The sequence below is a fragment of the Heteronotia binoei genome, chromosome 10, assembly GCF_032191835.1.
Source record: "Heteronotia binoei isolate CCM8104 ecotype False Entrance Well chromosome 10, APGP_CSIRO_Hbin_v1, whole genome shotgun sequence".
Classification (NCBI taxonomy): domain Eukaryota; kingdom Metazoa; phylum Chordata; class Lepidosauria; order Squamata; family Gekkonidae; genus Heteronotia; species Heteronotia binoei.
Window position 1 is genome coordinate 54,139,099 of NC_083232.1, and position 21,677 is coordinate 54,160,775.

The following is a 21,677-nucleotide window of genomic DNA, read 5'->3' on the forward strand; positions in this document are numbered from 1 at the left end:
ATGTTGAGGTGACACAAGAGCAAAATAGAGATCTCTAGGCAGAAAGGTGGCAGATCAAGCTAAAGGTCAACTGAAGTCAAAAAGGAGCCTTGGAAGATATGCCACAGCAACATGGAGATTTAGGAGTGAGTAGAGGCATACTGGCTGAGCTTCTGAATGACAGTATGAAGTAATCAACAGTGGGACTAGCATGATTTGGTAAAGTCTACTCTGTCACAATTACCATTAGGCATGGAAGGAAAAAAGATGCCTCCTAAGGAGACAGCAGAAGGGAAGGAGCCAGGTCTCACTGAGACCATGTGTTGAAAAGGGTGCCAGATAAAGAGGTCATGGAACAAGACTGCATTCTAAGTAAGGGAGCAGGAAAGGAGAAGCACTGAATAGGAACTATTGCTGGACTAAGTACTAAGACATTTGGTGGGGGGGATACTAATACAATGAGAAACAGAGAAGGAAACTCTGAATAAGAAAGGAAAGAGGAGCCAGACATCATAAGATATAGCTCACCAGGCAGATTGGTGTTGGAACCAGATGGTATAAAGAGAATCAGGTGCTGTAGAAGTCAGATAAAATATTCAGTTTGTTTCCTGTCAGCAGCATCTTAGAAGTGCTATTACTCAGTATGCAACTTTCATAGTTCAGAAGGCAGCATAACAGATCAAAGCATAACTTTTGGCAGTACAGTAGAAAAACTTCAGTAAACTGTTATCAAAAGCTTGAAAAGAAACAACTATATTGTTTGTCCTGTCACTGCATTTCAAACAGTTGAGTTCAAGTGACATATTAAAGCTTTCTCTCCCTATCCCTAATACTGAAATATGGAACAAAAGAATGATCCAATTTTGTTCCTTAATGGGCAACACAATCACTAACTATGCTTAATTGTAAGTAAACCCCACTAAATTTAATGAGGCTCTAACTTTATTGTTATCCATATAAACATTGCTTCCCATTCTAAGATATTCGTCTAAAATTAGTCATGATTAGGCTACAATTCAGTGCAGAGTTAGCTGAGAGTAAGCCCCAACAAATTCTGTGAGGCTTGCTTTGAAATACATATGCCACAGATTAAACTGTAAATCCCACTGAAACCAACAGAACAGAGTGGTCAAGTTCCATTGTTCTCAATGGGACTTGCAGCCCAGCTCTATGCACATTTACTCAAAAGTCAGTCTCAATGAGTTAATCAGGATATAATCCCCAAACTACAGTTTTAGGCACATCTATGTTTGGTTGGATTGAGACTAAACAGCAATCATCTACTTGTGCTTTGGTCCCAGGTTCAGTAATTTCAGAGTATATTCTTTGTGTCTTCATATTGAGAATGGCGTAGTGGTTAAAGTGGCAGGCTAGAATCTGGGAAACCCAGGTCTGAATCCCTACTCTGCCATGGAAACTTGCAGGGTAGACCACAGGCCAGTCACATACTTCTACCTCACAGGGATGCTGTGAGGATTAAAAATGGAGGAAAAGAGAACAATGCAGGGCTCTTTTTTTGTAGAAAAAGCCCAGCAGTGACTCGTTTGCATATTAAGCCACACACCCTGGTGCCAAACCAGTCAGAACTGTATTCCTGTGTGTTCCTGCACAAAAAAAGCCCTGGGACAATGTAAGCTGCTTTCAGTCCTCATCACCACTGATGTGTTATTTAGTGTTGAAACAGTTTGGCATTCTTACCCAGTATGAAAATTATGTGAGAAGCTCGAAGAAGCTAACATGAAACAAGGGCACCAGTACAACCTGGTTGCTTTTATGGATTGCTAGCTGCATATATCAAGAAATATTGAACAGTTTTGGTATCAAATTTGCTTCACCTGGATCTTCCTGAATGAATTTGGCATTAATTTGCTGGGGAAAAATTGGGACTGGTTTCCAGTGAATACGTTCCTTGCTTTGCATAGAGGACTAATGGAGTAGTCTACTTTGAACAAATATATGTATATTTATTAATTGTTTACACAGTTTGCTTTTTTTTTGTTTATTTGGGGGCTGGTTTTCACGGAAACCTAATGCTTTGTATTCCCCTGCCCATTGGGGAAAGGCAGGAGGATATAAACAAGTAGTATCTAAACATAAAGCTACAGAATTCAAGTCCGAACTTCATGCCATCACAACCAAGACCCAAGCACACATCCAACATAATAGAAGTGTGCAAGGAAACAGATAAAAATCCAGTGTAATAACAGCAAACAGATCCAGGAGATACAAAAGACAATGTGCACTGGTGGGAAAAACAAACAAGGTCAAAGTCCAATGGGACCAAATAAGGCTATTTCCTGCCAGAAGTGATATAAAATACCAACTACATTCACACAACTCTTCCTGGTTAAAATAATACTAATAATCAGCTACTTTGCACTTAAAAGAGAAAAATAAAAAGCAATTGCCAGCAGCTATTTCAGTCATTCTTTGAAATGCATGTATTAAACCACCTTTGCTATATTTTGAGAAGTCAAAACTACCTCCTTAATAGGTATTCATTCTGTTGCCATCTAGCACTTCTGCCTTGGGAAAAAGCAACAAAACTGAGTCAGCATAATCAACTATCCAGACATGAAAGGATTTTATAAGAGTGATTCAAATTAAAAAGTTCAATTTTCTGTAAGTATACACAAAACCTAAAAATTGATCACAGTCTTGTTTTCTTGTTCACGGCTGCTCCCAATTTATAGCCTTTAAGGTAAACAATATAAAATGAAGTGAGCATAAAGGATATGCTTCATATAGCACATACAAGGTGTGAACCAATATGTGCTGTGGAAAAGTAAGTATTCACTGCCAGGTGTCTGGCAGAACAACTGGTTGGTCATGGGCCCAAGAGTCAGAGACAGAGGTCAACAAGATGGAGGCTGAAGGGTCATGGCAACATTGTTCAGTCGCACAGTCAAGTCTGACTCTTTGCAACCCCATGGACAAAGTCACGCCAGGCCCTCCTGTCTTCCACCATCCTCCGAAATCTGTTCAAATTCGTGTTTGTTACATCAGTAACACGGTCCAGCCATCTCATCTTTTGCTGTCCCCTTCTTCTTTTGCCTTCTGTCTTTCCTAGCATCAGGATCTTCTCCAGGAAGTGCTCCCTTCTCATTTGGTGGCCAAAGTATTTGAGCTTTAGCTTCAGCATCTGACCTTCCAGGGAACAGTCTAGGTTGATTTTCCTTAGGAATAACTGATTTGATCTTCTTGCAGTCCAAGGGACTCTCAAGGGTCTTCTCCAGCACCACATCTCAAAAGCATCTGTTCTTCTGAGCTCGGCCTTCCTTATGGGCCAGCTCTCACAGCCATACATTACTACTGAGAATACCATCGCTTTAACTATACAGACTTTTGTTGGCAGGGTGATGGCTCTACTTTTTATTATACCGTCCAGGTTCGCCATAGCTGTCCTCCCAAGGAGCAAACGTCTTTTAATTTCATGGCTACAGTCACCATCTGCAGAAATGTAAAGTCTGTCACTACTTCCATATCTTCCCCTTCTATTTGCCAAGGTTTGATGGGGCCAGATGCCATGATCTTAGTTTTTTGATGTTGAGTTTCAAGCCTACCTTTGTGCTCTCCTCTTTCACCCTCAACAAGAGGTTCTTTAGGTCCTCCTCATTTCCTGTCATTAGAGTAGTCTCATCTGCATATCTGAGGTTGTTGATGTTTTTCCCGGCAATCTTAATTCCGGCTTCTGCTTCTTCTAGGCCAGCATTCCACATGATGTACTCTGCATATGAATTAAATAAGCAGGGTGACAAGATACATCCTTGTCGAACTCCTTTTCCTATTTTAAACCAATCAGTTGTTCCATATCCCGTTCTGACAGTTGCTTCTTGACCCTTATACAGGTTTCTCAGGAGACATGTGAGGTGGTCTGGTACTCCCATCTCTTTAAGGACTTGCCACAGTTTGTTGTGATCCACACAATCAAATGCTTTAGCATAGTCAATGAAGCAGAAATAGACGTTTTTTCTGATACTCCCGTGCTTTCTCCATAATCCATTGAATGTTGGTAATTTGATCTCTAGTTCCTCTACCTCTCCAAAACCCAGCTTGAACTTCTGGTAGTTCCCGATCGACTTACTGCTGAAGCCTAGCTTGTAGGATCTTTAACATGATCTTGCTGGCATGTGAAATGAGTGCAATGGTGCGATAGTTTGAATGTTCCTTGGCATTACCCTTCTTTGGGATTAGAATATAAACTAATCTTTTCCAATCCTGTGGCCGCTGTTGTGTTTTTCCAAATTTGTTGACATGTGTGCACCACTTTAACAGCATCGTCTTTTAGTACTTTGACTAGCTCAACTGGGATACCATCATCTCTACTCACTTTGTTGTTAGTAATGCTTTCTAAAGCCCATTTGACTTCACTCTCCAGGATTTCTGGGCTCAAGGTCATTGATTTCACTGTCATGGTTGTCCGGGACATTGAGATCCTTCTCGTATAATTCTTCTGTGTATTCTTGCCACCTCTTCCTGATCTCTTCTGCTTCTGTTAGGTCCCTACCATTTTTGTCCTTTATCATGGCCATCTTTGCATGAAATGTTCCCTTGATTTCTCCAATTATCTTGAATAGATCTTTATTAAGGCAGCTTTAAATGGTACATGGCAACATATGTACCACTTAAAGCTGCCTTCTCTGTTCCAAAACAGAAAGAGCACCAGAGTAGCTTAATTAAAGAGAGCCTAAGTCTTACCTGCAGCGACAAATTTTCGTGCACTTTAAGAATTTAAGGTAGCCACTTCTCCCTACTTGAAATGTCTTCTGTCAGCCAGTGGAGGGAAAATGTTTATCATCTGGTTTACCCAACCTGAAGGTAAAATTCCAAATCTAGATTTCTACCCCTCACAATACTAAAGCAGCACACAGGAATAAATCCTAACATTAAAAAGTTGGCTGATGACTGTCACACTAAGGGTCTCGTTGGCTGTATTCCTAATCTTTGTGTATCACGCCACTATAACATAAATATGCCCAGGGCTTTTTTTGTAACAGGAACTCTTTTGCATATTAGGCTACACACACACACCCTGATGTAGCCAATCCCCCTAGAGCTTACAGTAGGCCCTGTAAGAAGAGCCCTTTAAGCTCTTGGAGGATTGGCTACATAAGGGAGGTGCAGTCTAATATGCAAGGAGTTCCTGCAACAAAAAAAGCCCCAAATATGCCTATACGCAACTGCCTTGTCTGAAGTGCTGTTTATTTGCAGGTGCACGGCTTAGTAAGAAGAGGTCCTGCAGAAAGCCTCAAAAACATACTACACAACAATTTTGGAATAAAACCAGGTCATAACTTTTATTGATTACAGACCAAGGAGTTTTGGCAAAGCATGGTGGCTCCTGAAAATCATGTGACCAGCCTGTCACCCAATAACTATGTCCGTCAGTCCACCTGCTGAGAAAACCTGGGAGTGACAAATATTAAGAACATAAGAGAAGCCATGCTGGATCAGGCCAATGGCCCATCCAGTCCAACACTCTTACAGTGGCAAAAAACCCCATGTGCCATGGAGATCCATCAGTGGAGCCAGGACATTAGAAGCCATCCCACTGTTGCCCCCCCCCCACAAGCACCAAGGGTATCACAAGGACAGCTACCACTGAGTGGTACCATTTAATACCTGGAGTAAGCCTGGGCACATCTCCTGAGCTGGGCCTACCGCATAGTGGCTCAAACCCCCAGATGTCTTAAGGGGTCCCCAAAAGGAAGGAGCCAGACATGCAGGCCCATCTTCCCCCAGAAGATGCACCCAGATGCATTTTAAAAACAGGGAGGGTGGATGGGGATCCAATGAAAATTGTGCTGCCAGACCTCACCAGCAGCACTGCTTAAATTGTCCCGGGTGGATCCTACATTACTACTGTGTAGAGCCCTACCAAATTCAAAATCCAGCTGTCCCCACCCAACTGATATGGATCCAGCCAACATGGTTGCCTGAGGCTCCCGCCTCTGCCAGATGTTAGCCCACTGGGGCTGACAAGGCCTCCTCCAGACCTCTTCTGCCCATGCAGCAATCCAGCCTTTCAGGTTAGTCTCAGCCATATATGTCTTAATTTTTTAGTCTGCTTGGAGGCGTGCATTTGTTGATGAAGCTGCATTGCTTGGTAAGTGGCAGAGGATTACAGATTTAGAAACTGTGGGGTTAGAGTGATGGACTATGATACAGGAGACCTGGGTTCAAATTCACAAGTATAGAAAATTATACGCCAAAACTATATATGAGTAAGAAAGATTTCTAGGTGCTAGAGAAATTTTCTAAGTACCACAAAGAAATCACAACACATATCCAAATATCAACAACAGGACAAAAATATTAATGACAGAAAAGCATCATGAAAAGTGGGACCTGCAAACCTGCGAACCCATTAATTAAATGGATTCAACATGCAATAAATGGAAGATGTGGTGTGATTCAAATTCTCATATGAATGTCTGAGAAAGCAGAGTACATTGGACTGATTATTTCATGGTACTTTTCAGTTAATGTCACCACTAAAAAGACTATTCAATTAAAGCTCTGTCATATGCAATTCAACACCTAAAATTATTTAAACATACCTAAATGCAAAGCAAAAACAATAAACACGGAGGATTCTTCTAAATACAGTTACCATATTTACCCAAAAAGGAAGATATCCATGAATGCAAGATGACCCCTTTCAAAAGTTTCTATTATTGGACATTAATTTAATTTTATTATTTGTACCCCACTTTATCTCCTCAAACTTAAGGTAGCTAACAGTACAACAAAAGCTGCAAGGATGCAAACATCACAAGTGTATACATATCTATAATTTGTATGCAAATTTAAGACTAACCCCCTTTGAAAGAGCTATCTTTAACATACATCCAACATCATGAGATGAGGTCTGAATATGTAGATTTATTTGGATATTAATATATCTGATTACTTTTTAAAACTGTTTTAAATAAATACCAGAGTGGTAAGCTTGGTGAATGCCTTGAGACATCTATTGATGGAGTTCACCTAAGCCAGCTGTTTATTGCCTACACAGCCAGGAGGCCATAGGGAGGGAACTCAGCGGGTGATAGGAAGCATTCAGCTGAACCCTTGCTGCAGTACAGCAAGGGAAGGGGTTGCTGGTTGGGGCTCAGCACCTCTCAGAATAGTTCTGTGCAGGAAATAAAGAAGGTGCCAAAAATGTTTTGGGTTTTTTTGCCACGCATTTGCTAAAAATAATAAGAGATGAGCAGGCAGATAGTGATGGGTAATAACAGGGACTCTCCCTCTCCCTCTTGCCTTTCAAACTTGACAAGCTTTTAGCTAGCAAAACACAAGAAAAGCTCAAGACATGTCAGCAAAAATTAACTGCAAGGCAAGTAAAGAACATACATGGTCATTCCAAATCTAATGAAATCATTGTAGAATCTCTCAACTACTGCTTAGCTGCCCTGACCTGGATTGCCCAGGCAAGCCCAATCTCCTCTGATCTTGGAAGCTAAGCAGGGCTGACTCTGGTAAGTACTTGCATGGGAGACCTCCTTGGAATTACAGTAGTTGGGAGGCAGGGGCAGACTTTACTCAACCTCTCTGAAGATCCTCCATGCCCCCCAGTAAGGGCTAGTCAAAGAGGTCCCCATGGCTTCCAGATGCACATGCACACACACATAAAAACACAAAAACAACTACTGCTTAGCTCTTCTTTCTGTTCTCTTAAAGGATTTGACAAAGGAACTATGAGAGATATGAAGCAATTTAATATCCATTCTGTTATTTTATTTCAGGATGTATATATAAGAACATGCACACTTTTGAAACATGAGGAATATACTAATGTCTTATGGCACTTCTTTATTCAAGAATTACATCTTGCACCAATGAAGTACAACCACTTACAGCAGGGGTGTCAAATGTGCATCCTGGTTAGATCCGGCCCCCACAGGGCTCCCATCTGTCCCTTGAGCAAGTGCCTTTCTTGCTTCCTTCCCCAGTTCTGCTACTGAAGCATCACAGCTTGCTTTGCCAGACTTTCTCAGTCACATAAGAGAGATAAGATAGGCAAGCCTCTGTTCTCTACATCAGGGGTGGCCAACGGTAGCTCTCCAGATGTTTTTTGCCTACATCTCCCATCAGCCCCAGCCACTGGCCATGCTGACTGGGGCTGATGGGAGTTGTAGGCAAAAAACATCTGGAGAGCTACCGCTGGCCACCCCTGCTCTACATTGGTTGAGGCTCCTCCTCCTGACCATGTTCACCCAGCACATTTCCTTTGTAGACTGGGGGTTCTGAATCTAGGCTTCCCATATAAGTAGGCTCATACTGACCACCAGGGCTTTTTTTTGTAGCAGGAACTCCTTTGCACATCAGGTCACACACTCCTGATGTAGCCAATCCTCCTGGAGCTTACAGGAGGCTCTGTACTAAGAGCCCTGTAACCTCCAGGAGGATTGGCTACATCAGGGGTGTGTGGCCTAATATGCAAAGGAGTTCTTGATACAAAAAAGCCCTGCTGACCACTATACATGGCTGTCTCTCTATTCTTGCACTGCCTCACAGCAGTTGCAGTTATTCTTCTAGGAAGACTAGTTTTGTAGACAAACATGTAGCCCTCACTCTGTGTCATAATGCCTTCATATGTTCTTGACCAGCACATGAAACGATTTATGTAAAAAAACTTGCAATGTCCAGCAATTATGTTTTCCTTCGGGTCCTAGGCTCAGAGCACTGACCGTTAGATTTCTGTAATAATACAGATACACACCTGAACAGCATACTAAGATTACTACAGCACAGACATTTTGATGCAATAATTTCGAGCAAGAGGTGTCAGTTATAAGAGACTCTTAAATAAATAAAACATTGCAAAAGTGCTGTTTAAAGCAGGGGTGTCAAACATGCAGGCCAGGGGCTGAATCAGGCCCCAGGAGAGCTCCTATCAGGCCCTCGAGCAACTGGTTGCCATCTGCTTCCTTCTCCCTCTCTCTTACTTCCTTCTGCATAACAGCTTGCTTTGCAAGGCTTGCTCAATCACACAGAAACTACAGAGCAAAACCTCTATTTTTCTCAATTGCCTGAGGCTCCTCCCTTGGGAAGGAAGGGGAAAGGCAGAGTTTGTTCTTCCAGACTCTCTCAATCACACAGCAAAGCTACTGAGCCAAGTCTGTCTTCCTTCTATTGGCTGAGGCTCCCCTGGAGAAGGAAGGAAAGAGCCATAACTTTATTTGCCCTGTTCCCTGGATCCCATGGGAGAAATACAAAGAAAGCACCTTTAAGACGAACAAGTGCTAACATTTTAAGCATGTTTTAATTTTTTTTTAAAATCTGTAATTGTGTTTGTCTGTGTCCTTTATAACGTTTATATCTCTGCTACCTAATCTTAAATAGATATACGTATGGCCTGTCCTGACATGGTCCGGCCCAATCTGACATGGCCTGGCCCAACAAGGTCTCATTTATGTCAGATTCAGCCTTCATAACAAATGAGTTCGACACCCTGGGTTTAAAGCATGTTTTTAAGTTTTAAAAAATCTTTAATTGTTTTTGTGTTTATAAAGTTTATAGCTCCACTACCTGACATTACATTTTATGACACACATGGCCCAACAAGGTCTCATTTATGTCAGACCCAGCCCTCACAAAGAGCTCCATGGCGCAGAGTGTTAAAGCTGCAGTCCTAAGCTCTGCTCATGACCCGAGTTCGATCCCCGGTGGAAGCTGGGTTTTCAGGTAGTCAGCTCGAGGTTGACTCAGCCTTCCATCTTTCCAAGGTTGGTAAAATGAGTACCCAGTTTGCTGGGGGGAAAGTGTAGATGACCACCCCGTAAAAAGTCTGCCGTGAAAATGTTGTGAGACCAATGTCACCTCAGAGTTGGAAACAACTGGTGCTTGATTGGGGACCTTTCCTTTCCAGCCCTCATAACAAATGAGTTTGGCATCCCTGACATATGGGATGAACTATAGCAGCTGTTTTAAGAATGCACAGCAATCCTTTATACATAATTCCCTTGTGGTTCTTGCAAAATTGAGCACCCTCATTGATTGGAACTGTGCTGCATGAACTATTGGCTCATGAACTATCTGTCACTGTCTCTAGTCTCCCATTGGCTGACTCACCTGCTCCCGCTCACTGCAGGCCCAGGAATGCTGAACAAACTGCAAAACAGTCTTACCTCAAAAACAGACACATCTCCAATACTTCTCTGTGTCTTCTTTGTCAACCCACCTCAAAAAGGCCTACCACTCTACTGCAGCCTCACGAAAAGCTTCACAGCCACCACCAGCAACAGACCTCTGCCACCCCATCAACAGCCCATAGACAGCCTCCCAGCACATGCAGCCTCCAAAAGCTACTAAAATAGCCACAGAGCTGCCGCCGCCACCACCACAATGCAAAGCCTGGCACCACTGGGAGTGTTTCCTTAGAGAGCATAGCTGTCCCACCTCTACTGTCTTTCCTGCCTCTCTTCTGTCACTCCCTCTCTTCCTCCTCCCCTCAGCCTTGCCCCAGGATGGCTGGATGAGAAGGAGATAGGGTTGCCAACTCCAGGTTGATAAATTCCTGGAGATTTGAGAGGTGCAGCCCAGAGAGTGGGAGGTTTGAGAAGGGGTGGGACCTCAGACAGGTACAATGCCATAGACTCCAAATCGACAATTTCCTCCTGGAGAACCACTGTTGCCAATCTTCAGGTGAGGACTAGAAATCACTCAAAATTACAGCTAGTCTTCAGCTGGCAGATAGCCCTGGAGAAAATGGCTGCTTTGCAGGGTGGATTCTGTGCCATTATATCCAGCTGAGGTAACTTTCCTCCTACTTTGGTTTCCACTGTGGAGAAAGACTGTCCTTTTCCTAGGTAGAGGCTGAAGGGGGGAGGAGATGGAAAGCTGAAGTCAGATCAATTCCCCCTACAGAAAACAGCCACCTTGAGGAGTATACTCTATGGTATACCATAACATAACCAAGCCATGCAAAACACCCCAGTTCATACCACAAGCTCACACTGATGGTAAATGCCGCAAGGCTGAATATGATAGAAAAAGGCAGCAAAACTGCACTGCAAACAAAAGGAATGCTGAGCTTCAGAGTCTGTGTGACTGCCATCATGCCCTCCCCACCCCTCATAATTATTCTTCCTTATCTCCATTTTGGGCCTCTTTCAGGGCTTTGAGCCACCAAAGACACAGGGTGGGTGAGTCGGCATCCGTTTCAGCTGTGGGGTGGGTGGGAAGACAGCGGGGTGCAGGGTGAGTGAATGCCAAGGGTTGAGGGTAGGTGGGAAGACAACAAGGGTGTGGGTGACTGAATGTCATGGCTGTGGGGGTAGTGATGTGCCAAGGGTGCAGGGGTAGTTGAGAGGAAGAGATGGGTGAGGGTGGGTGGTATTAGGATGGGAGGTGGAAAGAAATCAAGGGTGGGTGGAGTGAATGCCTTGACTTGGGTGGGTGGATGGGAAGATGGGGGGGGGGGCACTCGCCCAGAGCCTGTTTCTAGAGCCTGTTGTATTTTTCTCCACAACAGGCCTCATTCCTAGTAGTTTATGACTGTAAATGGCTGTCTTTTTCATTTTAAATATTGTGGGGAATTTTACACCAGAACAATGAAAGTATCAGCATAGCATAGAATTCAACTAGGACTCTTGTGTTAAATATCTATACTGTGTCAAATATCTATATTTGTGAAGGAAATGCCTCAGCCATATCCCTTCATATTGATTTTATGACACAGGTAATGTTTTCTGCACTGTGCTGACATATTGTGCAGACTCTAGAAATGCACACATCAGCTTTTTAAAAACCTCTACACATTCTGTACTAATACATGGTGATGCCCCCTCTAAAAAAAAGTACAAATATGAAACAGCTCAGTGACATCTGATTTCTTCCTCCTCTAGATATATTCAGCATAAACCGCAGCTTCCCATATTGTGGTCAGAAAGCACCTCTAGCTCAAGTCTTGGACCATTGACCCTGTTCAAAGTCTCATGTGGCTCATTGGCCTGTCTTTAGCTAGAGTTGCCAGCCCTGGGTTGGAAAATACCTGGAGGCTTTGGGGGTGGATCCGAGAGAGGGCAAGGTTTGGGGAGGAGAATGACCTCAGCATGATACAATGCCATGGAGTTCATCCTTCAGAGCAGCCATTTTCTCCAGAGGTGATGACCTCTGTCAGATGGAGATCAGTTGTAAAAGTGGGAGATCTCCAGGCCTCACTTGGAGGCTGGCAACCCTGTAAGCAGAAAATTATTTGGGGACAGCCTGAGTGACATCTTAACAGATAAGAATTTAGTCATGCAGTTCATCAATAAAAAGGACAGAAGGCAAAAAAGTTCTCTCTCTCAGTGTCCTTTCATTGTGGCAGAATGCTTCCACAGTTCAAGTCTGACTCCAAGAAATGGACATGGTTCAAATCTAAGCAAAATTTCAAAGCTTCGACTCTATATAGAAACTTAGGAGAAGTTTTGACCTCCAACAAAAGAGGGAAACATCAGACCTGCAGCAAGATTGACATTAAGTCGGCTGGGGGGGCGGGGGTGGATCAACTATTGCAGGGGTGGCCAACGGTAGCTCTCCATGGCCAATGGCTGGGGCTGATGGGAGTTGTAGGCAAAAAACATCTGGAAAGCTACCGTTGGCCACTCCTGAACTATTACATTGAGCCTGACAAATGTCAGCTACCAATCAACGGGTAAAAAAGACAACAGATCATAGCTATTCGATAGAATTCATTACCCCACCTCACAACAGATTCACACACTCACCAGCCTTCTTATTGTCCCATAAAGAAGCAGCAAACCCTGGATGCCATCAACCACCTATTGGAGGATACAGCAATCAAGCCCATGGCATTGCTTCAAAGGTTTACAGTTTTTGGAGATGGGGGGAGGGTAACTGCTTCTTGAAAGCACAGAGACCAGAGAGCTATCCTGAACCTCACACTCCTAAGTGGGCTTGATCTGAACGGGACATCCAAGATGGAGACCTTGAGAACCACAGTGGAGACCTTGCAACCAGAAGACTTCCAGGCTTCCATAGATATGACCTAGGAGTACCTTCAGCTCACAGCTGTAATAGACAACTTTGTCTGACATTCAACTTGAAACAAAGGCACATACTATTCAGACTGGTAACATCACCCTGGACATTCATAAAGCTGATGGTCACAGTAGTTGCAAATCTGCAGTTCGGAGGCATTCACATCTTGGTACCCTAGTAATAAGCACTTCCTCCTGGGAACATGTACTCAAAGTTAGGAAGATGATGAGCTCCCTATCACTGGCAGTCATCAAGCAGCATTTGGATGAACACTTGTCAGGGATGCTTAAGGTAATTCTTCATTGAGCTGAGGACTGGACTAGATAGCCTGTATGGCTCTATACAGCTCTATGATTCTGTGATATCCAGCTTCTTTCAGATCAGTTTTCCCATCAACTTTCAGAAGAGTGTATTGTATCCAGGCAGTGACAGATTCGGTCCAGGAGAAGCTGTTTCTTCCTCTAGACAGTTCAGAGAAGATTCCTCAAGCAATAAAACAGATTTGTTTTTCAAAGCATGACTTCATCCTTCATGCTGACTTCATGCTTCTAACAAGTCTTCAAGGTCATATGATAGCAGCAGCTAACACAGTTCCTTGACCCCAGGTGCACTCACAGGTACCAGACATTTATAGCTCATAGAAAACACAGCCAAATTGACATCAGTCATCATCTCAAGGCAGACCTCCAGTGGCGGACAGCCAAGAAACATATGTTTGTGGGTAAACCTATTCAAGTGCAGATTATAATGGATGCTGCAGATTATGATGCAAATTACGATGGCTGCTGACCTGACAGGCTGGGGAGCGCATCATTGTGCACCTGGCCATGAGCAGTGTCAGTGGCCATGACAAAAAGCTGCTAACAGCATAAACTTACTGGAGCACCAAACAATTCACTTCACTTCCAAGACCAGCTGATTCAGAAGAACATCTAAATACAGAAAGACAGCACCACTGCCAAAGTTTATGTGAATCAATTGAGAGGCACCTGTGTCAATAAGCACTGAAAAAAAATGCCTGATGTCTCCATGGCCTTCTATATGCTTTCTCCAATTCCACTGAAACCTCAGGCATCAACCAAGCTGAAATGGAAAATCACAGAGCTGATCTGCCTGGCCCCACACTAGTTTTCCAGACTGCTCAAATTGTCAGCTTAACCTTCATGGGAGTTTCCAGCACTGTCCAACATTATGAAACAGGATCTGATCTCTCATCTGAGCAGGAAGTGCTGATCAGGTGGTTCAGACAATGATGGAGGTCCAGGAAAGTGTAACTTGTAGAATTTGCAGAAGTGCTTGAAAGGCCTTTCTGAGACGGTACAAAAGAAAACGCAACCAAACTCTATGGATCTTCCTCAATTTGAGGATAAGGTTTCCTCCAGATGCAAAAAGCAAGAACTTTTCATCAACTGCTCTGAGCACTCTTCTTCTATTGGTTATGGATATGCCTCTTTCCAGCCATCTAGCCATGAAATGATTCCTGAAAGGGTAACATTGTCTCAGTTTCCAACAGATTTTCGTCCAAGAGATTCATCTTATCCTTCAAGCTTTACCCAAATTATTGTTTGAGCCCTTGAGGGAAGTTTTCCTGAAGCTTCTTACTCTGAAGACATCTGCCTAGTAGCTGTTACCTCAGCCAGAAGGGTGTTGAAGCTGGGCACTCTTTCATAAGGATGTGCAGGTCCTGCACATGGACCCCACCTTCCTGCTCAAGGTCAATATACTTTTTCATAGATCACAGGAGATTGCCACCTTTACATCCAAAACCTTCTCACCACAAGAAGAAAAGATGGCATTTGTTGGACCTTCATAGACTACTTCATTTTTATTTTATTTAATTTTTCAATTTATACCCCACCCTATCCCACAAGTGGGCTCTGGGCGGCTTACAACATTTTAAAAAAAACATTACAAAAACATTAAACAAAGCACATCCAAACTAGACAATATCGTAATAACAAAACTGTAAAATTACAGAATCACAGAATTAGCAAAATATCCAACATAACTTAAGCACCTAGATGGCAAGGTGCTGATAAGGTGCTGGGGGAAGTGATGACTTCAAGGGACACCTGCTGGATCAATTAAAAGTCTGGCAGACGAGCTCTGTCTTACAGGTCCTGCGAAACTTGGATAAGTCCCACAGGGCCCAGATCTCCAGTAGGAGCTCCTTCCACCAGGTGGGGGCCCAGACCGAAAACGCCCTAGACCTTGTTGAAGCCAGTTGGGCATCCTTAGGACCAGGGATCACAAGAAGATGTTGTGCAGCTGACCTCAGGGCCCGGGAGGGGGGCTCATATGGGAAGGAGCAGTCCCGGAGATATGCAGGCCCTAGGCCGTAAAGGGCCTTTAAAGGTAAGGACCAGCACCTTGAAATGAATCTGATACTCCAGGGGTAGCCAGTGCAGTCCACACAGCACCAGATGTATGCACACCTGGATAGGCCTCAATGCTAATAACCGGGCTGCAGCGTTCTGCACCCACTGAAGGACCAAGACTATTAGGAAATGTGATTCACTTTTTGCAGTTTATTATCCAGTAGTCAAAGGAAATAAGGTTTTCAAGACAACACTGAACAGGTAATTAAAAGACTGCACTTCACTGGCGTAACAATACCATGGCCTTGAAGTTCAAGAAGGGATCACAACTAATTCAGTGATAAGTGCCTCTATGTCAATACTGTTTAACAATAATGCATCCTATTGTGGATATATATAAAGCAGATACATGGATTCTGGTATCTGCATTTATCAGGCACTATAAAATGGACTGCCACGGCAGCTGAGGCAGCACTTGGGAGGAAAGCCTTGCAACAGGTGATCAAGTTGAATTGTTACTCCTATGATTAGCTATGATTAGCAGTTGTTGCTTCCCTCCTTGAACTGATCAAGGTTTGTAATATCCCAAGCATAGCAAGGGTGTCCTCCTCGAGAGAGAGATAAGGGTTACTTAAGATGATTCCTCCTTCTTGAGAACGAGGAGGAAACTCTTGACCCACCCTAGCTAGAGGGTCTCTTTCATTCCCACACGTTCCTTAAGGATGACCGACTGTCACTCTCACTGTTCATTCTTTGTTCCCTGTCCTAATGTTCATGTTTACCCGAATAAGTCAGCTATGTAACTTTTGTTTGTTTGGCTCACATAGAGGGCTTTTTGAGACAGCTGCAGAAGTCTACAGACTGAACAGGCAAGTCTCCTCCTCCCCCTGAAGATGGAAAGAGCAACCAATTTACTGCCTGCAGGGATCATGGAAAGAGGAATCCAATTGTAGCAGAGTACCTTCGCTCCCCTCGAAAGAGAAGAGACCACTGAAATTAATGCAAGAGCGCTTCAGGCACAGGCTAACATAACTCAGTAACATTACAGTAATTCAAACAAGGCAAACTAAGAAAATAAACAGAAACAACAGAAACAAAAGAATGTATTTTAGCAATGTTTTAACTTAAAACAACTAGACTTGGAGAGGAATCCTAAGATGGTCTATTGAGAATCCTACTCATATCTGTTAATGGGGCCTAACCCCGCCCCCCCCCACACACACACAAGTGGTTTTAGGACACTACTAGAAATGGATAAGACTGGAAAGAAAAAGAGGAAAGGTATTTGACACACTCATATATTCTTAACAAGCTAAAGGGGTATAAGGGGAAAAACCGTAAGATTGGCTTACTTTGATTTAGTTAGTTTACTTGGAGACTATATTAACAGAATTACAACTCAGTATTGTATATAGGATCTATTTTTAGCCACATAATGACACCTAATTCAAATTATCTAACTGCACTTTCATGTTAAACGTTCATGCTATAAAAGCAAAAACCACCAATTTAAATTACAGCTGCTATTTTTGTACAAACTATATCACCAATTTGAGATATTCATGGATCTCAGGGACTGGTCCTAATTCACTGCCATAAAACAGGTTCCTCATGTACTAATGCAAACCATGTTATGAGCTTGTTAGATATAAGCCTGCATTATTAAAACTCTGGAGTGCTAAACAAACAATAATAAACTTAACAACATAGCCAGGAACAGAACTCACTTAGTCCCCTTCCATCTACACAAAATATTAATTGAAAATTTAAGCCCGGCAGGTGGGCCAGATTCTACAACTGCCTATAAGTAAAAATATTTATTTCTTTTTACTCCTCTATTCAGCTTTCCTGAAATAAAAGACAAAGTAACAGATCTCGCCCACCCCAAAACCAGGAAGTTAATTCTCTTTCCTTGCAGTGTGCTGGGCAATGGAACCTTCCCATACAGGAATAATAGAAGAACCTCTCTCTGTACTGTCCACAACACAGAGATCATGATTCCTTGCCTGACCAAAAAAGGTGAGAAGAAAGAGACCCTCCTGGGAATATCAACATAGACTTGCAATCAACCAGAGGTCACCTGCACAGATATTATTGCTACAGCAAGAACTATAAAGTGAGGACTACATGTACAAGTTAACACCTGCAGTATTCAAGTACAGCCACATTACTATATGAACAAGGCTTCGCTATACATCAAGTCCCACCCATGTTGTAATCTTATATTGCATTATAGAGTGTAGATGAGGCCTTTGTGTCACACTGCAGTATACATGGAGTTACAGACTGTCAGTCACACCGCTACAATGCAGGTTAAGTGAACTTCTTAACATCCCATCCACCATACCTTTCATTCTCCCTCCATTTTTAAAATGTTTGCGGAGAGGTATTTTCCCACTAGTTAATAACTAGAAAGAGGCATTAACCACTGCAACAAAATAATAATTCCCCTCTCCCTTATCCTGCATTGTTCTTTGATGTGGCTCTTTTCAAGTGATAACACTGCATTTTCCCATGTAAAAAAATGTATATGCTGCTTACACTTGTGATCCTGCAATCTCAGCACATGCACATATATGATCGAAATTTCTGCTGGCAGTAAATAGATCAGAGAAGCTAATGGTAAAGTGACACTGCCTTTAATTTCTGCAAATCTGTCCTGAGTATAAACACAATACTAAATTATTTGGAAGGCAATCTGTCCAGATTTGTTCTTCCTCCAAATTAATTATTTTCAACATCTTCTATAACTCTCACTAGTTATTTGTATTTATTATGTAGCGCTCCAAATACCTAACACTGGTCACTCAAGTAGTCTTCAGAAGATTTTAGCTGCCGGATGTGTAAACAATTTATATCTGAAGATGCAAGCACAAGCCACAGGTCTCTGACACATATCAAGTTGCCAGATTAAAGTGTTATAATTTATTTCAATCAGAACTTGTTATTCTACCTGTAATTTTAGGAATAATAACTAGTTACCAAAATGCACAACTGGGAGGCAAGGATTTTTGGCTATATTTCCGGCTGTGTCCATCACCTGCCTTGGTATATCTTCTCTCTATCTTGTAGTCCCTATTTGCAAACAGCAGTATGACAACAGTAATTACATTTTTATAACTCTCAGATTAATGAAAGGCTGTCTTAACTAGGACACAGCAAATATGTTATTTGTGAGTAACCTCATTTCAGAGCCTCTCTTGATGCTATACAGGTATAATTTTAACAAGTAATTACTGTTTGTACAAAGCATTGGGCACTCAAGTAATTTTAAAGAGAATTATTGTGTCATATGAAGGGTTTATCTGCACCCTATGCTTTAGTTTGTTCTTAAATACTACACATCTATCACTATGAGGCACCTAACCTCCAAGATCCATTATTCACATGTTCCCAAAGACAGAAGCCCAAAAAACAGTTATACACAGATAAGCCTAAAAGGCTTTTAAACCAAAAATTTACCACAAATATATGGTTTCTTTGTATCATTTGTAAGATTTGTCTAAAATTAATTATTACCACTCCCATTAATGTGACCAAGTTCTAATTTATATCTATGGATTAAACAGGACTATAAATACATTTTATGATTTAGAGCAGATCCCAAACCACATAAGTCAGTGAAGTTCCACAGGTCACTCTCTAACCAGTAAAAAAACAATACACAGAATGAAACTATGGATGCCAAAATGCCATTCTGTTTCTGGTAAATCACCAACAGAAGAGTCCATCTACAAATCAGGTGTTATATCTTGAAGCAACAGAAAATAAAATCAACACAAGATATTTTACTCTACACAAAACAAGCCTTTGTACTGTTCATATGGACAATCCTTATATGAAACCAACAGCAATGTATTGTGGAAACTGCTGCTGTCATTCTGATAATCCAATTTGTACCTTACACATCCAATCCAGACAGCGTATACAGTGGGTGATGAAGACTACTTTAATGTTGAGTCTTTTGTGTTTCCCTCATACTTCATTTGATCTGCCTCCCTAAGTAGTCAGGGTCAACGAGAGGTATTATGACCACCAGGGCTTTTTTTGAGCAGGAATGCAGTTCCGGCTGGCTTGGCATAAGAGGGTGTGGCCTAATATGCAAATGAGTTCTTGCTGGGTTTTTTCTACAAAAAAGTCCTATGCGAAACAATGGTGATATTGGGGGTGTGGCCTAATGTGCAAATGAGTTCCCGCTGGGTTTTTTCTACCAGTGAAAGCCCTGACGACCACCAATAGGGGTAGCTACAATAGACTGTTGAGGAAGGAGGCAACAGTTTGTGGCACTTTAAAAAGATTTTATTATAACAAATTTTCATAGAGTAGAGCACACTTCATTTTCATGTGGTTCTAATCCATCCAAATTTATACTGAATAAAATATTTTTTAGTCTTTAAGGTGACTCAGAACTCTTGTTTACTATTGAAAATTCGAATGAGTTGTGCATGGGAAGGGATCAGACTAACTATCAGTGAAAGAGTCATTAATATAGGTCGAAAGTACCATAGCAACTTAATGACCTACTGTGGCATGAGTGTGGGCAACTAACTACTTCATGAGTGTGCAATGGCAAAAAGAGTCCAAGCTATGGTTCAGGAAGTCCTTGCTTGGCTCAGATCTTCACCTCCCCCATAAACTCATCAAACAGCTTTAGGCAAGCTGTGCTCTCAGCCTCAGGACACCCCCTCCCATCTATCTGCAATATCGGGGTAAACAACAACACACCTTGCAGGGGTGTTGTAAGAATAATACATGTGAAGTATTCTATGTATTCCAAAGCACCACACTGTTACCAGACACATGAAACTGATTTTATGCTAGAAACACAGATAATATTCCAATTCCCAAAAGCTTTATTGGCATAACCATAGATAATATTGTAAATCTCATACTTTAGCTCTCTTAATCCTATAATTTATTACTTTTCTCTCTTTCCATCCTTTGTAATCTATTTTGAGTCTCAGTGCAAAGGCAGACTATACATAAAATAAATAGAAGTCACCATATCAGTCTGAACCAACAGAAATACACCATAGCTAAGCTCAGGAACCCAGCCAGCAATCTGTATGGTTGCCAACCTCCTGGCGGGCCCTGGCAATCTCCCGGAATTAGTTGATTTGCAGACACCATAAATTAGTTTCCCTGGAGAAAATGGCCGCTTTGGAAGATGGACTCTGTGGCAATATACCTTGCTGAGGTCCCTCCCCTCCCCAGGCTCCACCCTCAAAAGCTCCTGGTATTACCCAACCCAGAGTTAGCAACCCTAGGAGGAAGTCCCATTTAACTGAATAGGCATGAGCTGCAGGGCACTCAAATGCGCAATTCCTCACGGGAAGTGAGGTACCTGCCTGCACCACCCGGCAACTAGTGCTCCAAAATAAAAACCACTCTCCCAAAGGCGACCACATGTAGGCAGGCGAACTCTGGTTGAATTCCGTGCCTCTGGGCCAGTAACCGTAGGCCCTAAGAACCCTGCCTCGAACGGCGTAATTGCAAACCCCATTGTCTTTATAACAGCCTTGCATGAGAACACAGGTGGGTTTGGGGGCGCTACTGTTTTCCGCCGCAGCTGCTCCCAAGTTAACTGCGCTTCAAGCCATTATTTTAAGGCCAGCAAAGCGCCGCGTCAAGCAGCAACAGGGAAAACGAGGGCGGCCGAGCGGAGGAAGCTCTGCGCGCACTCAGCTTGCCCGGAGCGGCTGCCCAACTTGCCTGCGAAGAGGCTGGGCGCATCGGGAAAGCTCCCCTTTCTCCGTGAGGGGGCTCTCGGGAGTACGCGGCGAGGCGTCGCTCGCTCGTTGGCCCACTCACCCGGCCTCCAGCGGCAGAGTTCTTCCTCCGCAGCGTGAGTCCACTCCGGAGCAACGCTGGCAGCTCCCTCAGCTTTTGCCGTAGCTGCACTTGCTGCTCCTGGTCTCTGGCCCCCGCGGGGCTGCGGCTGAGGAGCAGCGGGTCGGCCCTGACACACGCGGCGGGCTGCATCCTGACGAAGCCGCCGGGCACGGCTACATACCTGTGGGGAACCTTCGCTCGGTCGGTGGGTCCCCTGCCCGCCGCGTGCCCCTTCCTGCTCCGGCTGCCGGCGCGCGCAACCCGCCCCACACGCGCACACACCTTTTGCTTGTTATGCAAAGCGCGCCTGCCAGGCGAACGCCTTCGCAGCTGTCATCGCAGCAGCGTCTCCCGCCTCCCCGAGGCGGGTGGGGGAAAGGCGGGGAGCTGAGTGCTCGCCTCCAAGTGCGTGCGGTGGAGGCTGGGCCCGGGCAGGAGGGCGCTCACCCCACAGGTGCCCCAGCCGCTCCCCCAGGGTCACTCTTTCTTTGGCTGCCCCTCCCCCTGGTAGGAACGCCACTCCGCTGCCGTGACAAGGACAGAGTGCAGGTAATGGGC

General features: G+C 43.4%; 1 protein-coding gene across 1 annotated transcript in view; it reads right to left on the minus strand.

The window, feature by feature from the left end:
* RAPGEF5 (Rap guanine nucleotide exchange factor 5) overlaps positions 1-21,283 on the minus strand; it is a 193,273-nt gene extending 171,990 nt beyond the window's left edge. Inside the window, exon 1 of the mRNA XM_060248650.1 lies at positions 21,099-21,283. Coding sequence (XP_060104633.1) covers positions 21,099-21,269 — 171 coding nt within the window. The 5' untranslated portion in view covers positions 21,270-21,283. The remainder of the gene's footprint in view (positions 1-21,098) is intronic.
* Between the last annotated feature and the right edge of the window lie 394 nt (positions 21,284-21,677).